The sequence below is a fragment of the Asparagus officinalis genome, chromosome 4, assembly GCF_001876935.1.
Source record: "Asparagus officinalis chromosome 4, Aspof.V1, whole genome shotgun sequence".
In the NCBI taxonomy this organism is placed as follows: Eukaryota; Viridiplantae; Streptophyta; class Magnoliopsida; order Asparagales; family Asparagaceae; genus Asparagus; species Asparagus officinalis.
The window spans coordinates 36850125-36877632 of NC_033797.1; the positions used below are offsets into that span (position 1 = coordinate 36850125).

The 27508-nt window shown below is 38.4% G+C and overlaps 2 protein-coding genes across 2 annotated transcripts; one reads left to right on the forward strand and one right to left on the reverse strand.

Moving 5' to 3' along the window:
• Positions 6290-9889, forward strand: LOC109838522 (methylsterol monooxygenase 1-1-like). Its single transcript, XM_020406957.1, has 5 exons — positions 6290-6643; positions 7082-7404; positions 8871-9018; positions 9102-9134; positions 9517-9889. Exons 1-5 carry the CDS (start codon positions 6290-6292, stop codon positions 9586-9588), a joined length of 930 nt encoding a protein of 309 aa, XP_020262546.1. The 3' UTR covers positions 9589-9889.
• On the reverse strand, positions 17456-22469 carry LOC109837201 (serine carboxypeptidase-like). The gene is given in 10 exon segments (XM_020405336.1): positions 17456-17885; positions 17979-18112; positions 18638-18896; positions 18992-19080; positions 19627-19777; positions 19859-19905; positions 19908-19971; positions 20440-20559; positions 21436-21604; positions 22040-22469. Coding segments are annotated over 10 exon segments (1485 nt in total). The 5' UTR covers positions 22366-22469; the 3' UTR covers positions 17456-17759.

Genomic DNA, 27508 nt, shown 5'->3' on the forward strand with positions numbered 1-27508 from the left:
CCACCCCTAGCGTTCTGGTCAACGGGAGGGTCATCAGCATTGATGTACTCATCCATGTCTGAATCGCTAGCTGCTTGGCTAACATTGTTGCGACGACTGGATTCACCTAGTTGATTCGACAAGGCTCGGATCTATTGGTTATGCTCTTCCCTCATCCACAACATAGCCATTTCCATTTCGAATTTAAATGCTTGCTTCTGCTTGGCTAGAGCATCCTCAACCATTTTAGTTGCTTCATCGGTGTTAATCATAAACACTTCGCGGGATTGCCCTGGGCTAGATACCGTATTATCAGAAGCGACTGCAGAGTTAGCATCTGATGCTTCGTCATCCGAGGATAATCCTCTCTGCATTCTCTGATAGTCCCTACGTCTAGTAGTCCATGCACGTAGCCGAGTCAGACGATGCAATACGAGGGAGTCAGAAGTAGAAGGTCGAATCGACTTTCCCTTATCAACCATATTTATTGTGACTTCTGGAAGTTCGTCATCTTGAACGGCCGATTGTTTCTTGCGAAAATGCCTTAGCTTCGACTTTGCCATTCCATTAGAGATCCTCTCGAATACCGAAACCCTCTGCAGAGCGGTCTTGGTGAAGCTACATGCTGATAATACTACCCTGATAAGTTCGGCGTACGGACAGTGAGATTTTGTATCTCGGGTATATCTCTTTCGAGACTTGTTCATACCCCTAGTCCGATAGTACAACTCATCGGTCTGATGATCGGAGCAACCTATCATGTGTTGACACGACTCCCCTGGTATAATGTTGTTATCGTCAGATGAATACGTTTCTTTCAGGGGATTTACCGTTTTATTAGCATTCTCAAGAGTCACGTGTTTAGAACTATGCTTTTGGGAGCGCATGATATCAACAGGCTCCTGGTTTTGGATACACACCCCCAGGCGGGTGGAAACCAGAGTTTTCCCTTTATGAGAAGACTTGAAATTGTTGCGAGGGAGTGCACGACCCCCCAGCTCAACAAGTCGCTTGGGGTGCAGTCACCGGACTTAAGCGTTCTTCGATCGGAAATTTGCCTCGATCTTTGTGTAAAGGACCCATGTGATCCACCATCCTCATCTTGAAATGAGACAAGTCTACGCTGTCGCGGGGCTCCACCGGAGATGCGAAACTCAAAGGGATTGACGAAACAGGTGCAGAACATCTTCTGTCTTGACTCTGGCGCGGGTCAGATTTGGGTGACCTGCGGGTCAGAGGGTCGGATTTGGATGACCCGCGGCTTGGAGGGTTGGATTTGGATGACCTACAGCTTGGAGGATCAGATCTGGATGACCTGCGAATTGGCGGGTCGGATTCGAGTGACCTGCAAATTAGCGGGTCGGATTCGAGTGACCTGCGAATTGGCGGGTCGGATTCGAGTGACCTACAAATTAGCGGGTCAGATTCGAGTGACCTACGAATTGACGGGTCGGATTCGAATGACCTGCAAATTGGCGGGTCGGATTCGAGTGACCTGCGAATTGACGGGTCGGATTCAAGTGACCTGCGAATTAGCGGGTCGGCTTCGAGTGACCCGCGTTTTTTGATCTTTTCGGCTGCCGTCTTGGACTTTGGCTTCCAAACTTTGTGCAGTTTTTGTGGCTTCTTTTCCACTTCTTCCCTCTGCAACCTTTTGGCCTCTTGCGCAAGAATTCGCGCGTGCGCAAGCAGTGCATGGCGATTTTTGATCCGCTCTTCAAGAGTTGAACGTGTCCTTTTGACTTGTACCCATTCACTTGTTGGTGATTTTGAGGAGAGGGCATTTGTCCGCTGTTGGGGCGCTTGGCGTTGCCTAATTTTTAGATCCACCTCGTAACTGATCCCGTCAATTGACTCCAAAGCCCTAACGAGTTGGCGCGCAAGGCGTTGGCACTGCCTTTGGCGAGCTCTCTTCGATAAAGTGGACGCGCCTTCTGTACTCAATTCCTTGATTGAGGAGGAGTTCAGATCTGCAGATCTGGACTCGTTGGAGGCCGGAAGGGCGTTGCAAGGTTCAGCTACCGCAGTAACGGGGGCGTTGATCTTCCTGCGCTTGTGAGAAGCGGAGGATTTGGAGGAGGAAGACGAGAGGTATTCTTCGTACTTCTGTTGGTCGAACTCATATTCGATCACCTCTTCAACCGGGATCTTAATCGTCGGTTGCGACACGACGGTCTCGGCAGCGAGACCGTTGGCTCCCACTGTGGTCGTCAGTTTGTTTTCGTTAAAAATTGCTGTATTCATTGCGGTATTCATTATAACTTCAATCATTACAATAAAAACAAGAAGATAATCTTTTTATAAGACTTTTACACAATGAAAACAAAAATTATAACTCTTGTTAAAACAAACGTAGGGAGTCCGTTTATCGTCTCCTGCTTGCGTGGGTGTCTTCGCCTGTACCGGGGTTTATCCGTGTACCACCTTTGATCAGATCCGGTTGCTAAAAATTCGACAGAGCTCCTACCTCACTAAGGAGGTATTTGCTTAAAGCGCTAAAATCGACCAAGCGAAATCGGTAGCTGTTCTCAAGATTAAGACCAAGCTTAATCTCGAGGAACGGACGGGAACATGCTTCAGATCCTTAGAATTGCTCCTTCTTTATGCCGGGATTTGTCGGGATCTCGCTAGCCCTTGTTGAATTTCGTGCTCCCTTGCTCTCCAACTCGGCAGCACCTCCTCGTCTTGATAATTAATCCGTCCCCTTGAAATGAGGCCCTAGGCTTGTATTTATAGGGCTCCGGATACGGGTTTTGGGATAAGAATCATGGATTCCTCCATATCTTCAGTTAATAACTGATTAACCATGTTTAGAGATAGGATTTAGGCAGTTAGGAACCTCTGGAACTGAAAAGATCTCATGAAAACCCGTCGAAACCGCCAAAAACAAGTTTTCGGGTCAAATTTGCGCGAAGGGGCGCGGGGCGACATGATCCAACCCGCGCGATCCAAACGCGCGGGTCGGATGCGTTCGATCCACGCGAGCGCGGGTTGGATCGCACGCGCTCTTTTTTGACCTTTGGTGTTTTTTTTCGGTTTTTCGGGACTTGTAGTTTCTCCCGTTTCGTTCACCCACCCGTCATGTTGGGTTGTACACTCCGCGCGAGTTGATTGACGCACATTGATTAACGCCTGCATGCTGATTGGCGTGCGTGTATTGATCGACGTGTGCGAGCTGAATGATGCACGCGTGTTGAACGTCGTGCGCGAGCTGATAGACGCACGCGAACTGATTGACGCGCGCGAGTTGAATGATACGCGCGTGCTAACTGACTGTTGGGCGTATTTGGATGCTTTGAGTTGATTGATGCGTGCGGGGCACTTGGCGTTTGCCGTTGTCGTGGTTCGTTGTCGTGTCATCAACGGTTCGCCGATTTGCTTCATGCGCTTATCGGCGTCGGATAATCCTCTTCGACTCGGATTATGACGTTCATCGCTTTCTCTTTGTCTAGAGCTGTATTCGGGGACCTATAGGCAAATTTTGACACCTACACGCTTCAGCAAGAAGTTTTCATACATAGGTCACAGAAAATTTTTGAAACCCTCACATCCATACCGAAGAAAGAAATCGTGGTTTTATCCTATGCATACAAAATCCTCTCTTTCCCAAATAAAAAAATAATGACTACATAATAGAAATACATGTCAAATTTAATTCAAAAGATAATAAAATAACCATTAACTACAAGATTACACGTCAAGTTCATTAAATACAAATGCTCTCAAAGAAATCGGTGATGAAAAATACTTAAAATTTTGTTGCATGTTGAAAAATTAATATTACAATGCTCTCAAAGCAAGGGAAAGGGTCAATAATTAGAGATCGAACCTCTTGTGGATGAAGTTGAGTGAGATTCCGTAAACACAACAAATTCAGATCTGCAATTAGCAAATCTGACTAAGTAACAAGTAGCAGAAGAAGATACAACCGTAAAGCCTCTGTCTTTTTAGCAATTGCAGAAACTTCACGAAGTGTTACTCAAAATCTACCCAAATCGGTGTCGCCCTAGCCATTGCTTTGATTTTTCATCATCTAGAAAAAAAAAAACGATGAAGCAATTCTGAAATTTAAGGGACAATTGAAAATTTGGCTCTACGACCTATGGAGCCTTCGAGAGGGAGAATGACGAAAATGATGAGAGAAAGGCGATGAGGAGAACCCTAAACCATTTCCCTAATTCACTTCCCACGGGTCTCAAAACAGTGAGCCGCCAAATTTTTTAATAAGTAGCGGTTCATTTCTCACCCATTTCAAACGTGAAGGGTCTGAAATAGGGTTTCTACAAAGTCTGAGGTGACAGCCCATTTCACACCTCCATTTCTTTAAGGGCCTGTTCGGTTTGCTCAAAAAAAAAATTGAGAAAACACCCGTCACCTCACATTTCAAGAAATCCCCCATGTGCCACATATGTTTTTGGTTTCAATGGTTTTCCATTTCTTCAGTTTGGTTCGTTTTGAAATTTAGAGAAATGAAACGCCACGTAGGATGTCACATCACATTTTTAAGAAATGTGTTTTCACAACAAAAACCTCTGAAAACACTTGGAAATGTCAATTCAATGAATTTTTAATATTTAAAAGCACTGTTGGAACAATGAATGGGAATTAAACAGATTATTTAAATGTTTCCATTTCTCTTTCCCTTTTTTTTGTTCAAACGAACACAACACAAAAAATGAAATGTGGAAAAACTCTTGAAATGTCATGATATCAAATGAAATGTGACATTTCCATTTCTTGTTTTTTTCGGAAAACAACCGAACAGGCCCTAAATCACCCAGTGAACCAAACGCTGGAAATGAAAATGGGTAGAAATAAAAAATCGACGTGGCTCTGTTGTTAGATTTCAAAAGCTCCATTTTCCTCTTTTTTTGAGCAAACAAACAGCCCCTAAGTACAAATCGAAATCTCTTGTACTTCTTTTGAGTTCTCTTCATCTTTGACCCAATATAAGAGAAATGATAGAGGCACACTCTTCACCACACCTCCAACCACACCTCCCCTCTTGCTACAGTGCACCGGACCCACTTGAGATTTAAAATTTTAAATCTCAAGTGGACCCGGTGTACTGTAGCAGGATGAGAGGTGTGGTTGGAGGTGTGGTGGAGAGTGTGCCTCTAGTGCCTCTCTTTCTTCTTCACGTGCTCTCATCACCAGTGGGGATTCTTTGTGATCCCTTGGCGATTAAAAAAAGTCCACTTTATTTACAATAAGAGTTTTTTAAAAAAATGTTATTTTGGTTTTGTGTTCGGCTGTGGACTCGGAATATTTGGATGTGACTAATCTCGATTAGATCCATCGTGCACGTTAATCCCCTTCTCAGTGGCCATTGACATCGTAGTGTCATTTGGATCTTGTGTACGTTCTGTCTGTACCCGGATCTTGACTAGCTTTATGGATATCCATACCCGATTAGGATCCAATAAGACATATTATTAGCATTGAATTCACATCGGCTCATGTTTAGGGGTCCACATGTCATGCTGGCTTTTGATGACTTTTAATTTTTATAATAAAATTCCTATAAAAACTGTATGGGTAGAATAATCATTTATTTGGTCAAACATAGCTTATTTATATGAGCTTATAAGCTAGTTTTTCAAAAATTAGAAAATCTTAATTTTCTAAATGAGACTTATAAACTAATTTATTGGTGATTTACCGAACAGTTGGATATAAAAAAACTAGCACAAAAACTAGTTTGATAAAAAAAAAACTTTCTCAAACACTCTCTCAGGCCTAGGTTTTCTTTTTGTCAGAGTATTTCTAATAGGTTATTGTTTTTTCTATGTTTTGAGTAGGCAGGAAAAAATTATTGGTTTTTTCAATTGAAATGATAAATAACTAAATACTACCTATCATATAAGCTTTAATAAAAATATGAAAAATATGACCATATTTCATTGATTAATAACAAAAAGTCACAATAAGTTTCATTATTATACAATTGTAAAAGCGTCACCATTACATTCAATTAACAAAGAGAATAAACTATTAGTAAAATTATGTAAGAATAAACTGTTAGTAAAAGTATGTAAGGAGATAAAAATATGAGGCATTTTAATCATTTTCCATGAGGAGATTTTTTTTTCCTACTTGATAATCCAAATTAGGTTCGGATTAATACAAATCCAAATTCAAAAAAAAAAACTGGAATTTTCCGGGAACTCTCTATTAACCGCTCAGCCATACCCGACCCGTAAATCTCTCTTAATCAAATCTCAGCGTAAAACCCCCTCTAAAACTAAAATATTACAAATACCCCTCCAAAATATCCGACGACGACGGCATTAATCTCGTGTCTAGTTACATGAACCGGAAAAAACTAAATCGTTACCAAATCAGGAAAGCCAAATTCTCCCAGGGTCCTCTCCACAAAAAAAAAAAAAAAAAAAAAAAAACCCTCTGGTTTCGGTACTCCGCTACAATGCCGGACTCAATCCTATATTACCATAATACCCTCTTCCTTTTCATTATTTTCACTTTGGTCCCTCTTCCCCTCTCTCTCATCGAGCTCTGCTTTCCCTCGTTTTTATCGAAGTACAAGATCCAGCCAAAGGTTTGGCTAACGCCGGCGAAGTTTCTGGAGTGTTATAAGAATGTGATGAAGGTCTTCTTTCTCGTTGTTTGCCCGCTTCAGTTGATGTCGTATCCTACAGTAAAGGTTAGGGTTTTGCTTCTGTTGTTTCTTTATTTGATGGAGGCTCTGCTTTCTTGGGGATTTTTGGTGGAAAGTTTCGTTTTTTGTTGAAATGTGATTGATTTCATCAGAAAGTTAGTTTCTTTCTTCTGTTTACTTGAATGGAGGTTTAACATGTGTGTATATTTTCTGGAGCAGTTAATTTGCTGCTGGGGAATTTGTAGGATTTTAATGGAAGATACTTTTTTTTTACTTGCTGCAAAATTGTATGTCTAAATTTGATTATTATCTTCCGAATTACTGGGATCAGATTTACTATAAATCTATCGATTGTTTATTTTACTTCTGTTTCCCCCCTTAAAAGATTCTATCTTATGCCAATTATTTGGTGTTTTCTTTCAAATTTGGAAAGTGTAAGGGGCTAATACATGGATAAAATTTTAATTTTTACTTGAACTGCAGTTAATAGGAATAAGGGCAGGATTGCCATTGCCATCATTATGGGAAGTGGGAGTGCAATTGCTTGTATACTTCTTGATAGAGGATTATGGGAATTATTGGCTCCATAGATGGCTTCATGGAAAATGGGGGTATGAGAACATTCACAAGGTTCATCATGAATTCACAGCCCCCATTGGCTTCGCTGCGCCTTATGCGCATTGGTCTGAGGTGCTAATTCTTGGAATTCCAACGTTTGTGGGTCCAGCGCTTGTGCCGGGTCATATGATAACATTGTGGCTCTGGATTGCACTTCGGCAGATTGAAGCACTCGACACTCACAGCGGGTATATGCTTTTTGTTCTCATTTTGTTTTGTTGTTTTAATTTTTATGATTTTTTGGGGTAAATTAGTGTCCCTTTCTAAACTATATTAATTCAGGGGAATAATGGAGCGGAAAATGTTGATCCTTAGCTAATGTCGGTATGACCAATTGATGTTATTGTTTATCCATGTCACTTTCAAACTCAACCAAAGGATCATCCATTATATTTAGAGAATCCGCCTGTATGTAATCAAAACAGCACCAAGTATTTTACATAAGCAACAACATTCGGACTACTTGAATTTTTAAGTTGTAGGGACACCTTCTTAAGGTAATACAATTTAAATGCTACTGTGGTAGTTAGTAGTACTGAAATTTTAAGTTATGTAAATGATATATTCAAGATATTATGTGAATAGTAGTCAGTATATTACTTGAAGTTCTGGGACCGTTTTATTGAAGATAGCACTATGTGAATGCTAGTCCAACACTTGATATATGATACTCCATGTGGAACCTATACTCTCATTTTACCAGTTTCTTTGTTAAGTACAGTCATGTTTGGAAATTATAGTTCATTTTTTCCTGAATTTTTCGAACATGTGAAATCTTTCCTCTTATTTCAGTATTTTTAGCCTTTCACTTTCTTTTGAGAATGTATAGTTTAACGTTTATGACATTTCCGTAGGATGTTCTCACAGACACGTAACAAATATTGGCGCAAAGTATTTTACATGTGTAAAAACATTATGTCAAAAAATAAGGATACATAAATTAACAAACATCAAGCTGATTTTTCCTTGTAATATGTTGAAATAATCTAATCAGAGCAGTGTATTCAATTTGTTTTCAAATAGGTCAGAAAAGCCAAGACTAAGATTGCGCCCATCTTTGTTAACAGTAAACTAACTAAATTGTCACACCCCAGACCTTTGACCCACTGGGGCAATGTAAGCACTAGGGCTAGGACCCATTGAGTGCAACACATTTGCTCCAACCACCTCCAAAAATGGATAGCCATTGTTGCACTTGACTCCCATGAACCCTTCCACACCCTCCTCATTTTCAGACAGTGTACTAAACTTGGGGTATCACATATCACAAAAGTCAAGTGAAAATTTCACATTGAGTATCCGGCTCGATTCAAGCTCATATCAACCATGTGGGAATATGCCAAGATTGAACTTGCAAGTCAACCTTTTTCTTAGCTTGTTAACACCCATAGTGGCTGTTTTCTGTTATTTATCTTGCAGTAAACTGATGTTTCATGGCATTCTGGGCTTTTAGTAATGTCCTTTTGCATGTTTGCTTCCATGATTCCATGGAGTAAGCTTTTTTGGAAAATATTGAAAAATTGTCGACAAGCCATTGAATGTTTTTAGCAACATTAAAGCTGTCATGGCTGCCACTTGTGTGTTACTTCCGGTACATGCCCCTCTGATTTTATATGAACTTTATTCGCGGTTACTGACACTTGCTAATTAATAGGTATGATTTACCTCTGAGTTTTACGAAATTCATTCCCTTCTATGGAGGTGCAGAGTATCATGATTATCATCATTATGTTGGAGGCCAAAGCCAGAGTAACTTTGCATCTGTGTTTACATATTGTGACTACTTGTATGGTACTGATAAGGTTTGTTGGTTTGATTTCATGTAAAATGTGATACTTTTAGAGAGAAAATATATTTATGCTACTATGTTTGCTCATTATTTCAGGGCTACAGGTATCAGAAGGCTCACCTTGCAAAGGTAGCTTTTGATCTTCTTTTATACTTCAATTTTATGTACTCATGCTACAACTGTAAGGTCATTTGTCTTATCATTCAGGACATATGTGTGTGCGTGTTTGCGCATGTCTTTAATTGTGAATATTGGGATATTTTGTAAAGAATAGCTTCTATGAATTGAATAGAAGAAACAAATATTCTAGATATGGTTTCAAAATGGCTAGAAAAAAATGGGACTTTGCTCATATATCTTCTAAAACTTTACAAATGCAAACTGATACATGTATGAGGAGCTGCTCAGAAGTTCTGAGAATAGCATTAATAAATCATATTTTCTCCTACAAAATAACATTTTTCTTATATATTTTTCTCGTCTTAATTAAATTATTTTCCATCTCAAGCAGTTGAAGGAGCAATGGGCCTTGGGTGATCAAAATGGAGTAAGCGATTTGAAGAGCAACCAGAAGTCTGAGTAAAAAGGTTTTGTAGTTGCTCGCTTCAAAAGTTTTTGTGAGGCAGCGGATGGATCTCGTACCTTCAGCTCTCTACATGATTTTCCTGTGCAGAATGTTTGCTTTCTTTCAGGTGCATAGAATGGCATTGGGATGATATCTGGACTCTGGAGAATGTTTCTGTATTTTTTAGGCCTCAATTGGTGATTTTGATATACAGTTAAGGGTGTTTCTTTGTATGGGCAGATATCTTTGTCTTTTCAGAGTGTTACTATTGTTGGATTTAATCTAATAAATCTATTTGTGGACACATATGATTAATCAATGTGTATTGCTATTCTTCAGGATAACCCACTAAAGTGATCAATTAATTTGGATTTATGAGTATTTAAATAAGTCATGGGGTTATATGTGCAGATATCAGGTTGTAAATATGATTTGATGAGGGGCTAAATTGTAAATGTACAACATCTATAAATAATGGGTTATGGTCCCTAATCTAGGGTTACATTCTCTAATCATCTTCACCCCCATCTAGAGAGAAATTTGGCTAGAGAAACCCTAATGTTAGAAGATCCAAAACCCATCTCAAGTTTCATCTATGGATTCAGGTATAAGCTTTTGCTCTTTTGATTCTTGTTAATCTCTTCGAATTAATCATGGTTTTATGGTTTTAGATCTCAAGTTTTTTTTAATAAGATCTAACAAGTGGTATCAGAGCCACCTTTGATTAATTATTAGGGATTTAAGTTTTAAAATTGAGTTTTTTTATCTTAAATCTCTGTTTTTTTGGATTAAGATCTGTTCTTGGATGAACAGTAACGTTCGGATGAACAGTTACGTTTTTATTTTTCGGATCAACAGCAAATAAAAAATCGCTGGTGAACAGTAAAATTTTTTAATTTTTTGATTTTTTCTTTGATTTTTTCTTGGATCTGAATCAAGAAAACTCATTTTTTTCGATTCTGGATCTGTTTTGAAATAAAATTGAGAAATTCTTTTGGATCTATTGTGTTTTGGTCGTTGATCCCGTGCTCCTCGCCGGCGAAGTGTCGCGGCGGCCTCGCTCTCAACTTCGACAGCGACGACGGCGTTAGGAAACCCTAGGGTTTCGACCTTTTGGGTGCGGGAACAACGACGACGGCGGTTTCAGATTTAACCCTCTAAGGGTTCGTGCGTGAAAACGTGCGGGAATTAAGGAGGTGGTTACCTCAAATTTTGGCGAAGCTGAAAGCTTCAAACGAACTTCGCGTTCGTTCTAAGGTGAGCCTCGCGCTCAAATCAAATTTTGGCGAAGCTGAAAGCTTCAAACGAACTTCGCGTTCGTTCTAAGGTGAGCCTCGCGCTCAAATTTATACGAACTCCGCGTTCGTTCTAAGGTGAGCATCGCGCTCAATTTAAACGAACTTCACGTTCGTTCTCAGGTTGAGCCTCGCGCTCAATTCAAACGAACTTCGCGTTCGTTCTTAGGTGAGCCTCGCGCTCAATTCAAGTTGAGCCTCGCGCTTAGTTCTTAGGTGAGCCTCGCGCCCAATTCAAGTTGAGACTCGCGCTCAGTTCTTAGGTGAGCCTCGCGCTCAGTTCTCAAGTGAGCCTCGCGCTCAATTCAAGTTGAGCCTCGCGCTCAGTTCTCAGGTGAGCCTCGCGCTCAATTTAAGTTGAACTCCGCGTTCATCCTCAGGTGAGCCATGTGCTCAATCCAAACGAACCTCGCGTTCGTTCTCAAGTTGAACTTCGCGTTCATTATCAAAACGAATCTTGCGTTCGTTCTCAAGTTGAACATCACGTTCAGTTTTTAAACGAACCTCGTGTTCATTCTTAGGTGAGTCTTGTACTCAATACAGTCGAACCTCGCGTTCGAAATCAAGCGAACTTCATGTTCACTATGGTTAAGCCTCGGCTTTTCATAGGTCCACTTTGGTATACTTAATTTATTCAATTAAGTCATGGACCCTATTTAAGCTATGGAAATTTAAATTAATTTAATTTAAATTTAATTTGGTTTTTTAATCAATTATTTAATTCAAATATTATGACACTAAGGTATTAAGGTTGTCTCTCACTCCAACTGATTAATTAAAACAAGAAGTTGCCAAAGTAACCTCTCTTGTGTAGATTGTTCATGAGGAATGTGAGATGTTTGTGTGTATGCTTTCGTGTAAATATTTAATCGGCCCAAAGGAAGGTTAATATTTATTTAGACTGTATACACATTTGCGATGATAAGCGTGTGACAATTATAAGGTTTACGTGTGAATAATTAATCGATCCAAAGATAGTTTTATTATTTGACATGAGTTATTGTCAATGTTTGATCATTGCAACAAGGTATCACTTACAAGTTTATATTACTGTCCAAAGATTTGATATTAATGTTGTGCCAGATATCTTGGATGGGATTCGTCATTATTTGAATTTTATTGATTACTAATTATGGTTATTGATGTGAGCATTTTTATTTTATTTCAGCTAATGCATCTGCTGCAACAATTTCTGCTAACATCAACTCAATTCTCATGCTAAATGGGACAAACTTCAAGGTTTGGAAAGAGAACATATTAATTGTTCTTGGCTGCATGGATCTTGACTATGCATTAAGAATTGAACAACCCCAACCTCTCAATGCGGATAGCACTCCTGATGCAAAGAAGGAGTATGAGAAATGGGAGCGTTCAAATCGCATGAGTCTTATGATCATTAAGCGCGGCGTTCCGGAAGCTTTTAGGGGCATAGAATCCGAAGGGATTACTAAGGCTAAAAATTTCCTTGCCGAAATTGAGAAGCGTTTTGCGAAAAACGATAAGGTAGAAACAAGCACGCTCTTAGCTCGCTTGATTTTAATGAAGTATAAGGGCAAATGAAATATCAGGGAGTATATTATGGAAATGTCTCATATTGCTTCAAAGCTTAAGGCACTTAAACTCGATCTTTGTGATGAGTTATTGGTGCATCTAATTTTGTTGTCTCTTCCTGCACAATTCAATCAGTTTAAGGTCAGTTATAACTGCCAAAAGGAGAAATGAACTCTAAATGAGCTCATTTCATACTGTGTGCAAGAAGAAGACAGGTTGAAGCAAGATAAGACAGAAAGTGCTCATTTGGCCTATGCCTCTAAGGATAAGGGCAAGAAAAAGAAGAATGATAATGAAGCTGTTAAGGGTCCAGTTGAGAAGAACAAGCCTGGACACGTAAAGAATGATTGTACAAAATATCACGCCTGGCGTGCTAATAAGGGTACGTTCCTTACTTTGGTTTGTTCTGAGGTTAATTTAGCTTCAGTACCTAGAAACACTTAGTGATTAGACTCTGGTGCTACTACTCACATAAGTGTTTCTATGCAGGGTTTCCTGAGCTACCGAAAGCCAAGTGATGTTGAAAGACACATCTTTGTGGGCGACGGACAATCGGTAGATGTGGAAGCAATTGGGCACTTTAGGTTGTTGTTAGGAACTGGTTATTATTTGGATTTAAAAGATACTTTTGTAGTACCGTCTTTTAGACGGAATTTGGTTTCTGTTTCTGTATTGGACAAATCAGGTTATTCTTGTTCATTTGGAAACAGTCAATTCAGTTTATCTTTTAATTCAAATGTTGTGGGAACCGGTTACTTGAGTATTTATGACAACCTATATTTGCTTGATACAATTGCTTCTTACAATGAATCCTTGCATGTGGAATCACGTGGTACTAAGCGTAAATTAAATAAGGAAAATTCGGCGACATTATGGCATAAGCGCTTAGGTCATATCTCAAAAGGTAGAGTTGAGCGTCTTGTGTCTGATGGCATTTTGGATTCCCTTGATTTTTCGGACTTCGACGTATGTGTTGAATGTATCAAGGGAAAACAGACCAAAGTTAAGAGATTAGGTGCCAACAGATCTTCGGATGTCTTAGAATTGATACATACAGATATTTGTGGGCCATTCCCTACGGAATCCTGGAATAGTCAACAATATTTTATATCATTCATAGACGATTACTTACGTTATAGGCACCTATATCTTATTCATGAAAAATCTGAGTCTCTGGACATGTTCAAAGCCTATAAAGCTGAAGTTGAGAATCAACTCAACAGAAGAATTAAAACCGTTAGATCTGATCGTGGTGGTGAGTACTACGGTAGATATGATGGTTCAGGTGAACAACGTCCAGGACCATTTGCTAGATACCTAGAGGAATGCGGTATCGTCCCACAGTACACTATGCCGGGTTCACCTAGCATGAATGGTGTAGCTGAAAGACGAAACAGGACTCTTAAGGATATGGTAAGAAGTATGATTGCTCATTCTTCTTTACCAGAGTCTCTCTGGGGAGAAGCACTTAAGACAGCAGCTTACATTCTGAATAGAGTACCAAGTAAAGCAGTTGCTAAAACACCTTATGAGCTTTGGACTGGTCGAAAGTCCAGTTTAAAGCTTTTACATATTTGGGGATGTCCAGCTGAGACAAGGCCTTACAGGCCAAATGAAAAGAAATTGGACTCCAAAACAGTTAGCAGCTACTTTATTGGGTACTCTGAACGCTCTAGGGGTTATAAGTTTTATGATCTCACACTAAGGAATATTTTTGAGACGGGAACAGCAACATTCTTTAAGGATGTTGAGTTTGGGAGTGAAATAAGGTTAGAGACATTAGTTTTGAGGAGGAATTGGCTTCAGATCCAATCCATACAGTTACTTTTGATAATATTCAGGTTACTATACCTGTTGTTGCTCAAGAAGTAAATCAGGAACCTCAAGATGATAATGTTGAACAACTCCCTGTTCCAGAAGAACAAACTCAACAACCTCAAGAACCAGTGCCATTAAGGAGATCCACGAGAGAAAGGAGAAATGCTATTCCGGATGATTATATTGTATTTCTCCAAGAACATGAGGAAAGTAGTGGAATGTTAGAAGATGATCCAATCAACTTCTCTCAGGCCATGAAAAGTTCTAACTCTCAACAGTGGATTGATGCCATGAATGAAGAGTACAAGTCTATGCAAGACAATAAGGTTTGGGAACTTGTCCCATTACCAGAAGGTGCAAAACCAATTGGTTGTAAATGGATTTTTAAAACCAAGCGGGATGCAAATGGTAATGTGGAGAGGTATAAGGCATGTCTTGTGGCTAAAGGCTATACTCAAAAGGAAGGCATTGATTATACAGAGACTTTCTCTCCGGTTTCATCGAAAGACTCTTTCAGAATAACCATGGCACTTGTTGCTCATTATGATCTTGAGTTACATCAGATGGATGCCAAGACTACATTTCTCAATGAAGACATTGATGAGATGATTTATATGGTGCAACCAGAAAATTTTGTGTCAGGAGACCCAAAGAATATGGTCTGCAAATTAAGGAAATCCATCTATGGACTCAAGCAAGCTCATCGTCAATGGTATCATAAGTTTCAACAAATAATTATCTCGTTCGGTTTTGAGATGAACATTGTTGATGACTGTGTATATCACAAGTTCAGTGGGAGTAAGTATATCTTTCTGGTTATGTATGTCGATGACATATTGCTTGTCACTAATGATATAGGCATGCTGCACGAAACCAAAAGATTTCTATCAAAGAATTTTGAGATGAAAGATCTTGGGGACGCCTCTTTTATATTAGGAATTCAGATACATCGAGATCGCTCTTGGGGTATTCTTGGATTATCACAAAAGAGCTATATCGATAAGGTACTTAAAAGGTTTGGCATGCAAGACTGCAGACCAGGAGACACCCCTGTGGCTAAAGGAGACAAATTTAGTCTCAATCAGTGCCCTAAAGGTAACCTTGAAATTCAGGAAATGCAGAAGATTCCTTATGCTTCGGCTGTAGGAAGTCTAATGTATGCTCAGGTATGTACGTATTCGGATATTGCGTACATTGTTGGGATGTTAGGCAGATACTTAAGCAACCCTGGTATGGATCATTGGATAGCAGTCAAAAGGGTTATGAGGTATCTTCAGAAAACAAAAGATTACATGCTCACATACAGAAAATCAGAATAGCTGGAGGTCATTGGGTACTCTGATTCTGATTTTGCTGGATGCCAAGATAGCAGAAAGTTTACATCAGGCTACATTTATATGTTAGCAGGAGGAGCTATATCATGGAAAAGTGTCAAACAAACATTTGTAGCTTCCTCCACTATGGCAGCAGAATTTATAGCTTGCTATGAGGCATCCAATCAGGGAATATGACTGCAAAATTTTGTCACGGGACTGTGCATTTTGGAAAATATGGAAAGACCACTAAGGTTATATTGTGACAATAAATCTGCAGTAATGTATTCCAATAACAACAGGAGCTCAACTAAGTCAAAACATATTGACATCAAGTTCCTAGTTGTGAAAGAAAGGGTACAGAGTGGACAGATATCTATAGAGCACATTGGGACAAACTCCATGATAGCGGATCCTCTTACTAAGGGATTGCCACCCAGGGTCTTTCATGATCATACTGCTCATATAGGTGTGGTATTATTTGAGGATATCATAATTTAGTGGGAGTTTGTAATTGTGGTGCTTTATGTTTTGTTGTATTGTCTGGTCAGAATAAAGTATTCAGTTAAGACACTCTATTACATTATGTTTGGTTTTGACCTCACACTAAAGTAGGACCAGTTGAAAATAGACATGTACTGATCACATTGCATGTAATTTTCATGCTGCACATCCATGATTGATCTATGTCGTTTGATTGTATTGGTATATGTGACCATTGATGGGTCAAATCACGATAAATGTGACGAAGGCTGCTTTGATCCTATATTGATATAGTCAATGGACGAGATTGCTCGGAAATACCTTTTCAGTGATAGCAATTTTGAGCTCATAAGGTTATACACAATTTAAGGAATCATATGGTGCCCAAGTGGGAGATTATTGGATTTAATCTAATAAATCTATTTGTGGGCACATATGATTAATCAATGTGTATTGCTATTCTTCAGGATAACCCACTAAAGTGATCAATTAATTTGGGTTAATGGGTATTTAAATAAGTCATGGGGTTATATGTGCAGATACCAGGTTGTAATTGTGATTTGATGAGGGGCCAAATTGTAAATGTACAACATCTATAAATAAGGGGTTATGGTCCCTAATCTAGGGTTACATTCTCTAATTCTCTTCACCCCATCTAGAGAGAAATTTGGCTAGAGAAACCCTAAGGTTAGAAGATCCTAAACTCATCTCAAGTTTCATCTATGGATTCAGGTATAAGCTTTCGTTCTTTTGATTCTTGTTAATCTCTTCGAATTAATCATGGCTTTATGGGTTTAGATCTCAAGTTTTTTTTTTATAAGATCTAACAACTATTGCCACTGCTGTCTTTCTTCAGTTGTTTACAAGTACTGTATATTTACTTGTTCTTGCGCAGATTTGATTTGTTGGCGTGCAACGCATGTGCAATAAAACATTTAAGGGGGGTTTTCCGTTTATACCCATCAAACCTCCGTACTTACAAATTTACTGAAATATTGATATTTGCAAAATTACCTTGTAATTCTCTCACATTAAGTTTTTCTGCTCCTTTCACTTGACAATTTTAGTTTTTATAAATGTGAAGTATTGCAAACTTGTTGGAATTTTTTTGAAAATTTTCGGTAGTCTGCTTTTGAAACCAATGTTGTTTAAGTTGGAGGGGTAGGAAACCCCAATGTGAGAGAATTGGGGGATAATTTTGCAAATATCTAGATTTGGAGGGTAAAACTGCAAAATATGGAAGACGTGTAGGGTATATATGCAAAATTATACTCCAAATCGTTAAATACTAATCTGGAAATACTAGCTGTGCATTGATATTACTTCTTTAGAGTGCAGAAGCAGAAGGTTTTTATTTTTTTTCCCGACTCCGAACTCATGATACTTGTTATTCTATTTTAGATCCTCAAAGTTTCATTCACAATATGCTATAAATCTCAACTTAATACATCCCTTTAAATAACTAGCAATGCTCGACAATTTTCATGATCAAATGAACCACAAACTGTTTAATGTGATAACTTTGTGATCCTTAGTTTCAAATAGCTGTCTTTCATACCAAACAAAAGAGAGAGAAATTCAACTGTTATAAAGTTTTATTTCTAGCTACCAGAGCACTATGTACAAACCAGTTGAAAACAGATTTGTCACGGGGCGATTATTCGGTTAAATAACATCTCCAAGCGCTTCTAGTTATGCTCCTGAAGAAAATTAGCTCTCTCTGTGGTATTTACATGGTAGGATTCCAGTTGAAATCATAGGAGGGCTCAGCAAGCTTCCCTCGAGTCCACCTCTTCAACATCTCCAGCGCGGCCTTGGGCTGGTCCATTGGCACCATATGCCCTGCATTATGTACCTACGTTGGGCAAAATACCATTACAAACTATGAGACTATGTTCACCAAAGTTATGTAGATTTTTGACCAGTGAATGGATTTCAGAAGGAACACCTTAAGGAAACTGAGAGGACCATGAGTTTTCAATACTCCAGCTTCCGCACCGTCCACTGTGAAAGGCATTTCAGGTGAAGAAACAAAGTTATGCTGACCAGACCATTCCATTGCATGAACCCATCTTGAGTTTCCTGTTAATTTCAAGACCAAATCATGTAAAAATTCAGTTAAAAAAAGCCACTTCAAAACTAGGTGAGAGAGAGAGAGAGAGAGAGAGAGAGAGATTGCCAAGCACAAACAATTCACCTTTATGGACCAAAACTAAAAAAGGCAATTCACGATAAAAGCTTTGAACATGATTCGTGATGTTTAAGGTTAAATGGACAAGCATTGACTTATTAAAAAAATCTAAAAGATGTAGTAGTATGGTTCTGCTGGCATGTAGCCTTCATAATGCGCCTTATTATATATGGCTATACTTTTATCTTTTGAGAATATGGACGGAACCTCCACTAAAGAGGCCTCCAGCCACTGCCATTCCTCAAACATGACGGGTTGCAAAATTAGAGATCACAGTATATGACTATACTTGGGGAACTATCATTTGTGAACTACAAATCATGTAGCTCAGGCAACACAATGAATAAAAAAAGCATTTTCCATTGTCCTGTGACAAACAAGATCCTGAATGCAACAATCTGGTTACAAAAACTTACCAAGCCAGTTGCAGATTAAATCATATTCCCCAGCATATATTAGCATCTTGATACCATCCTCAAGAAGAGCAGGAACGCCCGTTTCCAAATTCCTCATCCAATCCGTGAGCAAGGCCTGATACACACTTTGGCTACAGGAGACAAATTCTATGTCCCCAACTCCAAGAGCATCCCTAGTAGCCTTCTGGTTGAGAAACTTTTCCATGTTTGAGAAATCATAACAAAGTTGCCCTTCACATTGCTTTCTGATGTCGTAATACTATAAATGTGGAGAGCGCAAAGTTAGCAAAACATAAAACACGCCCGTCTTACTAAACAAAGTAGAGGAGGGAGAGAGAAATGGTGATTCCTTACATTTATATTTCCAGCAATCCGCATGATGGAATTGAAAATAGTATTGCAAACCATGTATGATGCCAGGCAGGTTGTAGTTCCAGATGTACCTGAAAAAAATGATGTTCCAAAGTTATTTCTTAAAGCTATTGGTAATATTAAACGCTAAGCAGATCATTTTTCTATGGACATCCTTTTGTTGTTGACTTAGGGTGAATAAAAGTTGCAACACAATGTCACTGTCTACCCATATTAACCATCGATTGCTGGTGACACACACCATGTGTCCGTGAACTAATGGTCTGTCTCATTATTCTTTGTTGCTAGATAATCCTGTTAGTAAGCATTAATGCTCAAAAGATGCTTCAAAGGAACTCCATTAAAGATCTGATGGAAACACAGAGGTATTATAGTTCTATATTAGCATATAAAAGTGCATAGTGAATGCCTATAGCTAATCTACATACCCCAATATAGCCAGTTAACGAATGTGACCTGAAGGCATAATTTCCTACACCCAAAAGTATACTGCTCCAAGCACTATCTTAAAAGAACATTACCCTTGAACAACTGATATTTCATTTTGTCCAACTGACAGTGACTGTGACATTTTAATGGAAAAAATTAAAATCAACAGCTTGCAGTAGCGAAATTACCACATAGTTTGATTGCAAGTTCACATGCCGGTAGGATCTTGTTGATTCTTTCATGATCAGCTTGTTTAATAACTTTGTTCTCCAGTGCATAATCTGTGTATGCTTTGTACTGGATTGCTGGATTAGTGAGTCCATTACCGATGGCAAAGCCCTAAAATAATTTCTCGAAGATGTGAGTATCCAGAATGAGAAATCAGGTCAAAGTTTTCAAACTGCAAAGGTGAATGCCAACCTTTAAATTTATGTGGACACCTTCCTTAGCTTTGTTTCCCTGATGAATGCATAGGACTCTCCTGTAATGTAGAAATCATTCTCTGCAAACTCTGGATGCTCAGCAAAAAAGGCCTGAGGATTTTAGGCAGCAAGAGCCCGCTGTCAGAAGTAAATTTAAAAATATGGAAGGTGGTAATGGAAGTCCATGATGGCATAACAATTTGACTACCAAGAAAAATTCATATGTACTAACATATAACCAAATGTCCACAAACTTAATTAGAATCATGTTTATACTATGACATATATGACATATTTAAGAATAAGAAATCAATTAGTTTATGTTACAGTAATGAAGTACCTAATGTGATTATACTGCATAAAAGTAATTTCATAAATCATGGACATACGAAACAGGGAGATTAATAATTTAATTACGCATTATTCCTTAACAATAGGAAAAATGGCTGTGCAACTTCCCTTTTTTTCTTGAATTACACAACTATAGATAAAAAAAAGGAAATAACAGGACAGAAAGCAAGTTGCCAGAAGCTATAGCACTGGAAGAACTGTATTACATGCAATGAGCATTATGATTACCTGGAGAAAATCATATAGGTCATCGCTCACTCCCTTCTCATTGTGACGAATATCACGCTTATCAGAGCTATAACTAAAACCAGTTCCTGTGGGCTGATCCACATATATAAGATTTGATGCCTGCAGAAGTTTAAAGGAACATTAGTTATGTATAGATTAATACTAACATTCTAGTGCAGAAAGGTCATCATTTTTGTTTCACTTGTTCTCGATAAAATAAACACAAAATATAAGATTTATAGGTCCCCATATCATGCTTCATTATATCGACAATCTGTAAAAAAAAATGTTATACTTCCTTTATTACATCTTATTTTAGCCTATATTGCACTCAGAGGACATGGGCAAGACAAGGCATAGACATACAAAATCTTTAAAGAAAAACCACAGATACGGATACATTTTGGACATGGCTTTGTGGGAAGCAGGTGGTCATGTGGATTTACATGCAGGCGGGCAGGAGCTTGTGTGAAAATTTACTATCAGTAAAGTTTAAGAGACCTGAATTACCTTAACTGCAGGAATACCTTAACATGAGATTTGCGTATCTACTTAATGATCGAAAAGGCTAATGTATCTATTTAGAGAGTCAAAATTAGTGTAGCTTGTTACAATTTTGGCTCATTTTATCATTGTACCCTCGTTTTTACAGTTTAGCACTAATCACTGACCATCTCCAACAAATCCTATAAGGCAGAATGTACAGCTCAGCACTTCATTTCTACAAAATTTTTAATAATGAAATAGTGTTGAAGTTCAGTCTGTTTACACAAGAAGAATACTGTTCAAATGATTAACAATGCTCAATCAGGACCTAAAGCAAATACAGAAGTTAGCATTAGAGATAGCTAAAAGTTACCAAGCTAGAAATAAAGAAATTAATATACAGTTCCTCACCATATCAGAATAGTATCAAATCGCAGATTAAACAAACACTTTTAATAACTACATAGCAAATATTGGAAATAGCTGAAAGGAAAACTTTTGATTTCATACCTGATCCCAACCAAAGTCATTCCAAACAAGTGAAAGGTTATTAGCGATATTGAAAGGCCCGTTCTCATAGAACACAGCCAGTTCGCTGCTACAACCAGGTCCTCCCGTCAACCAAATCACAACTGGGTCCTTCTTGTTGTGCCTCGATTCAAAGAAGAAGTAGAACATCCTACACAGGGAAAAATTATATGTACAACTAAATCCCAAAGAAGGGGGGAAAACATTTTCAACAGCAATCAATGCAGATGTATCTAATTAAAATCTACCAACTTAACAACCCATCTACAGGACTCTAAATATCAAAACAAAGATGAACTGCACTGAAATTGAGGGGACACTATCCCCAACATACAGTAACCCACATTGATCAATCCTGAAACCAGGGCATCATAAACTTAGCCAACCAGTCAAGTCCAATCTCTACCCACATTGATCAATACTGAATCCAGCGCATCAAAAACTTAGCAACCAATTACACCCAACCATCTGATCGTTAGATAGAAATGGAATTTCGGTTACTGTTCAATTGAAAACAATGGAAACCCAATTTCGAACGAACAACAAAGCACCAAACTTTCCCATCTAAATCAGAGAAAGATCTCACCTTGCGTCATAGGTATGGGGCAACTTGTAGTACCCAGCATGATGCCCTAGATCCTGAACAGGGACCCCATCGGAGAGAAGCCCAGGGAACGCAAAGCTCCTCTCAACAATTTCCTTCCCCAAACCTCCAGCATCTCGCCCGTTATCGGCATCGGCATCTCTCGGCAAGAGGTTGAGCGATCGGATGAGCCCCTCGGCGTCGAGACTCGGGAACCTCGCCGTTGAGGGGAGCTTCAGATCGAGGTCGGGGAGTAGAATCGCGAGGGAGAGAGAAGAGGAGAAGAAAATAACCGAGAGGAGTGGGGCAAAAGGGAGACTTTTCGCCATCGCTGGGTTACTGAGGAGTGAAGGATGGAGGAGGGGTTTCCCCTGTTTATTTATTTATAAAGGGGGAAGGGAGGAGAAGGGTGGAAGGAAAGGGGAAGTTCGGTTGGATGGAGTGTGGATAAAGGATCAGTGATGCGTACAAGCTAATTTTTAAATTAATTAAGTTTGTATTCATTTACGATTGAGATTCCATTGTGTCCCATGTTTTGCTTATTATTGGTAATGATGCTCATTCCACTCCGTTAAAATATTGACTTTAGGAGTTGCGAACTTGTAACTAAATATTACAATATCCGTGGGGTCTTTTAAGGGGAAAAGAATATTATATGGAAAGCCACAACAAGAAAATATAAATATTTTAAAGAGATTAATGGGTCTCAATGTCAAGGAGTGGATTTTCCTCCTTCATTTCTACGTGGCATAATCTCCATCATGAGAATTATCTATTCTATTTTATTCCCATAGTGAGGATTGTGCCACATATGAGTCAAGGAGAGAAAATCCCCTCATTGACAATGATACTCATTAATCTCTATTTTAAAATAGATTTTTTTTCATAAAAACTAACTTCAAAATAGGCTTAATTGATAGTAACCATCTTTAGATAGAGTTCTTTTTTTTGTGAAAAAGCCATCTTATAAGTGGTTTAGATTTCAATCAAGTACTTTAGGGCTTGTTTGGATTGAGAGGAATAAGGGTGAAGGGAAGTTAGGAGAACCATTCACCTCCATTCACCTTGTTTGGGAACATTTAGGAGGTGAAGTTATTCACCCTAGTTCCTCTTGGTTCACCCCCTAATAGTATAAAATTTGTTACCCCCCAAATTGGGGTGTAACCAAAGGGAAGAGAACTCCCTTCCCTTCACTTCCATTCTCTCACCTAGTTTCTCTTAACTTCCCTTCACCCCCTACAAATTCAAACAGGCTCTTAGTACAATCTCCCAGTAAGACCCTTATTACATGTGGGTAGCAGGTGTCCTCAACTACCCACAAGGTTTTTACATATTAGTCCCTCAGTTCGAGGGGCTTTTTTGTTTTGGGGAAGAACTTGTTTTGAATTGAGATGAATCATTTCAGAGAGCAATGGTTTTGTTTTGTTTAGTTTTTTTAAGAAGGGAGCGCTTGAGGTGGGGAGAAAGCCCATCTCAGAGTGCCATAGGATTCAAGAGATTTTAGAGCAAATTCAATGATTTGAAGGACTAAATTCAAATTATTGAAGATTGAGAGACTAATATGTAAAAATCTTGTCAGGTAGTTCGGAATACGTGTAGTAATAAGAGTATTATGTGAAGAAATTGTGCTAAGGTCATTGATTGCATGCTAAACCTTAGTTATCAGTTGGTTTCTGTATAGAAAAAACTTTAAAAGCAATTCCTATCAGTTTAGCTGATTTGAAAGGGGGGTTTTTATGAAAAAACTAACACATAGGATTCTGTTAAATGGTGTGAGTAACTAGATATAAATAATTAGTATAAATCATTCATAGGACACTTACGATGCTATAGCAGTATACTTGTTCATAGGACCTTCACAATGCCGAATATACATTCTAGGAGTGCAATTATACCACTAAACATTTATAAATTTACATGTAAGTTCATGTAAAATTTTACATCCTACCCCCTAATTTTTAAATTTGCATCCCAAAGCTCATTTAAACCTCTGCAATAAAATGTACCGAGTGCATTCTCATTACATACTATAATTTTATAAATATTATGCTTTTTATTTCTAGATAAATTAACACTTGTTGTCCGCCCTTAAAGATTACTACTTATTTTTTTAGCTCACACAAACTTGAGATTCGTACAATATTCTATAGTAAAGCTTGATTTGCTATATGATGATAATTCGAAACAAAAAGAGAAAGAAAGAAGAACAAGTATGCATGTGTTATGCATAGGCAGTGTGCCATATGCACACAAAACCTTTACAAACTAAAAAAAAAAAAAATTACTTCTTGCGTTTTGCTCCGTCATGTGTATTTTGAGTGCTATATGTCTACTTTGATTTTTCTTGAGCGTAAAATATCTTGAACTGGTTGAAGATTAATTTACTCCTCTCTCTTTTTGTTAGTGGGTACATAAAATTATATATATATATAGCATATGGGATAGGAATAAGTGAATAGGAATAAGTCATCCACCAACTTTTTTAACCGTTGATATTGCATTGGGATCCGTGATAGATATGAAGATATAGTAGGAAGAAGAAAAAATACTATGTTTATTGTTTGTTTCATAAATTTTTGAAAGTAGAGGAAATCATATTTCTTCCACTTCATTCAATTTTTTTGGAAGCAATTATAAATATTGTTAGGAAGAGAGAAATAATATTCTTCAGGATTTTATTTAGAAATAAAGAATATCCATAATCCAGAACCATACAATAAAAATTATTTTTATTTCTAAATTGACTCAATTTTAGCTGCTTTCAAAGTACTTTCGAGCCTTGAGGGGATGAAAAAATTTAAGAAGTAGGGATGACATGTAGGCGCTACACCAGCATCTAAAGAAGTACTAGAAATAATTTTTTTTGAAGAAACAAATATATTTTTTTACTCGGAAATAACAGAAATAACCCCTACTTTATTTACTTAAACTACTTTATAGTCACATCTATGTGAACAAATAGGCCAGGGTGATTAAGCTTGAGGGACAATGTACCATTCTTGCTTTAAATTTTTCTTATCATTCCCAAACAAATAAAAATAGAAACTGTAGACTATCTTGCCTTTATTTCTGAATCCACTTATTTAACATTGAAAGAAAGAGAAAAATCATTTAAGTTTCAATAATAAAAGATGTGAAAAAAGGTACTTGCCTAAAAATATATAGATATATTTCTGAACAATAATTATAATGTGGAACGTGGTTTAAGGCTCAGCCATCCGTGGAGGCAAGTTCTTATTGGGGGCTTTTGCACCTGATTGAGATTCCACTTTCTTTGTTCTTGGATGCTCGATCGTGATGATTTTCTCCCTCCACACGTGTGATTTGGAACAAAGTGGGAACTCTATATATAACAAATAAAAAGATATTTTATGGTGCTTCTGAAGTGGATAATAATTTTTAGTTTGTAATTAGTGGATTGTCCTCCTATCTTTGCAATTGCTAATCTTAAAGTCCCATCTTCGGCCAACACTTGCGCAATGGTGTCAAGTTTCAGAAAATCTATTTTAAATCCTTGGCCGGTTGGATTTAAACGTGAGCTACTCTGCTACCATCCTAAAATCTTTCTAATCATTATACCTAAACTTCAATGTTATTGTGAGCGTTAAAGATTATATTTTCATATTCTAACAACTAAAATACATTTTGTAAAAATGTTGGTTGCATATATTAGACATGTGTCAAGTTTTATTGCAAATTGCCTTATATTTATATCTCTAGTTTTCTAATTACCTTTATTTCTTCTTCAAACTTCTAATCTTTATTAGTTCAGACCTGGATCTAAATTTGCTCCACATGAATTCTTTAAAAACACGAAAAAGTGACTAACTTTCTGTCACGTATTCTGACATGATAAAAATTTAGTCGTTATTTTAATGTAATAACTAGTCTTTTGGTGCACGCGATATGTACATGATACAATTTAAATTTAAGGTGAGACGAAGATGCATTCCAAATCAATCATGAAACCTGGGTTGCTCAAGTTGGAAATTATTTTTCCAAGTTTAAGTAGGGATAAAACAATAAAAATTAGTGGCGGAAAATCTTCTTTTAAAGACGAGTAATAACGATTCCTAAAGGGGAAAAAATAGAAAAAAAAAGTAGAGGATAAGTAATTGTTTTCTTTAATTAAAATTTCAAGGTTAATAAAAATCATCCAACAAATAACTTTTTTATTTTTCCCTTGACCAAATTTTGCGCCGGAAGGATTCAGTTCAGTTACGTATCGGTAGCTCTGTATGAATCCGTGACGGATAACTGCGATAGTTCCCAAAAGGAAAACTTTGCTTCGCATTGTTCGGCTTTTCCAAAAGAGTGATAGGTTGGGGGTGGATACCAACCTCCGGCGGCGGAGGAGCTCCGACGAGCTCCAGGATGGCGGCGGCGAGGTCCAGGCGACAGGCGGCGAGGTCCAGGCGACAGGATGAGCTCGAAGCCTCGAGCTCTGCGTTCGTTCGAAGCTGGCGTCGATGGCGAGCTCTGCGTTCGTTCGAAGCTGGCGTCGATGGCGAGCTCTGCGTCGATGGTCGAACTCTGCGTCACAGGATCGATGGCGAGCTCTGCGTTGCGATGGCGAGCTCTGCGTTTTTTGGGGGGGAGGTCCGAACTTGGCAGCTCCTCCTCCTCATCCGCCTATAAAAGATACCCCCAGCTTAGGGTTTTGGGTTGCTGATTCTTCCCCCCTCTCCTCCGATTTCTTCTTCTCTAGGCGGCGGCTGCCCTAAATCGCAGAGGCGATTTTTCTCCAGCTCTCAACGGGAATTTTGAGGGGAGATTAAAAGAGAGATTAAGAAGAGAGAGAGGAATTAAAGTGGGGTTTATATTGTGGGGTATTTATTCTCAAGTGAGAATTGAAAGGGTTCATACCCTTTGATTATTAACACTGTAGCTACAGTGTTTATTTGAGAAATCTCAGTTTTGAGATCTGCTCCTAAATTGTAATTTCTTGTTTGATTAATAAGAAATTATCTGTGTGGCTCCCGAGGACGTAGGCAGTTGCCGAACCTCGTAAATCTTGGTGTACTGTTCTCTATACCGCGTTTCCGTTGCATTAGGGGATTTAGGCGTTAAATTCCCAACAAAGAGGCGCAACATTTGGGGGACAAAGCTTGTCTGCTAAGTTATAGAAAGGAATTTTGGCAGATATAATGTCATGTGATCCACGTATCCGAAAGTTTCTCGCTTGATTTTTATCTTCTTACCATTAATAGATATTTAATATTTGTCATGACACTCTTGATTTTCTTATTTATATATTTTTTTTCCGGTTTGATGAGAAAACTTTCTCACGATCTTTCCGACCATGTTTATCAAACCCATGGGTATGGCTAAAGGGCAGCCCCTAACGCACGGCCTTGAGTATTCTAGGAAATTAAATTCTTGCGGGTGCTTCCCAGCATAGTTGAACCCTGAGATCTTAGCCTACTACTTATAGGCAGCTTACCAGCTCGGCTAGACCCTCTTGGATCATTT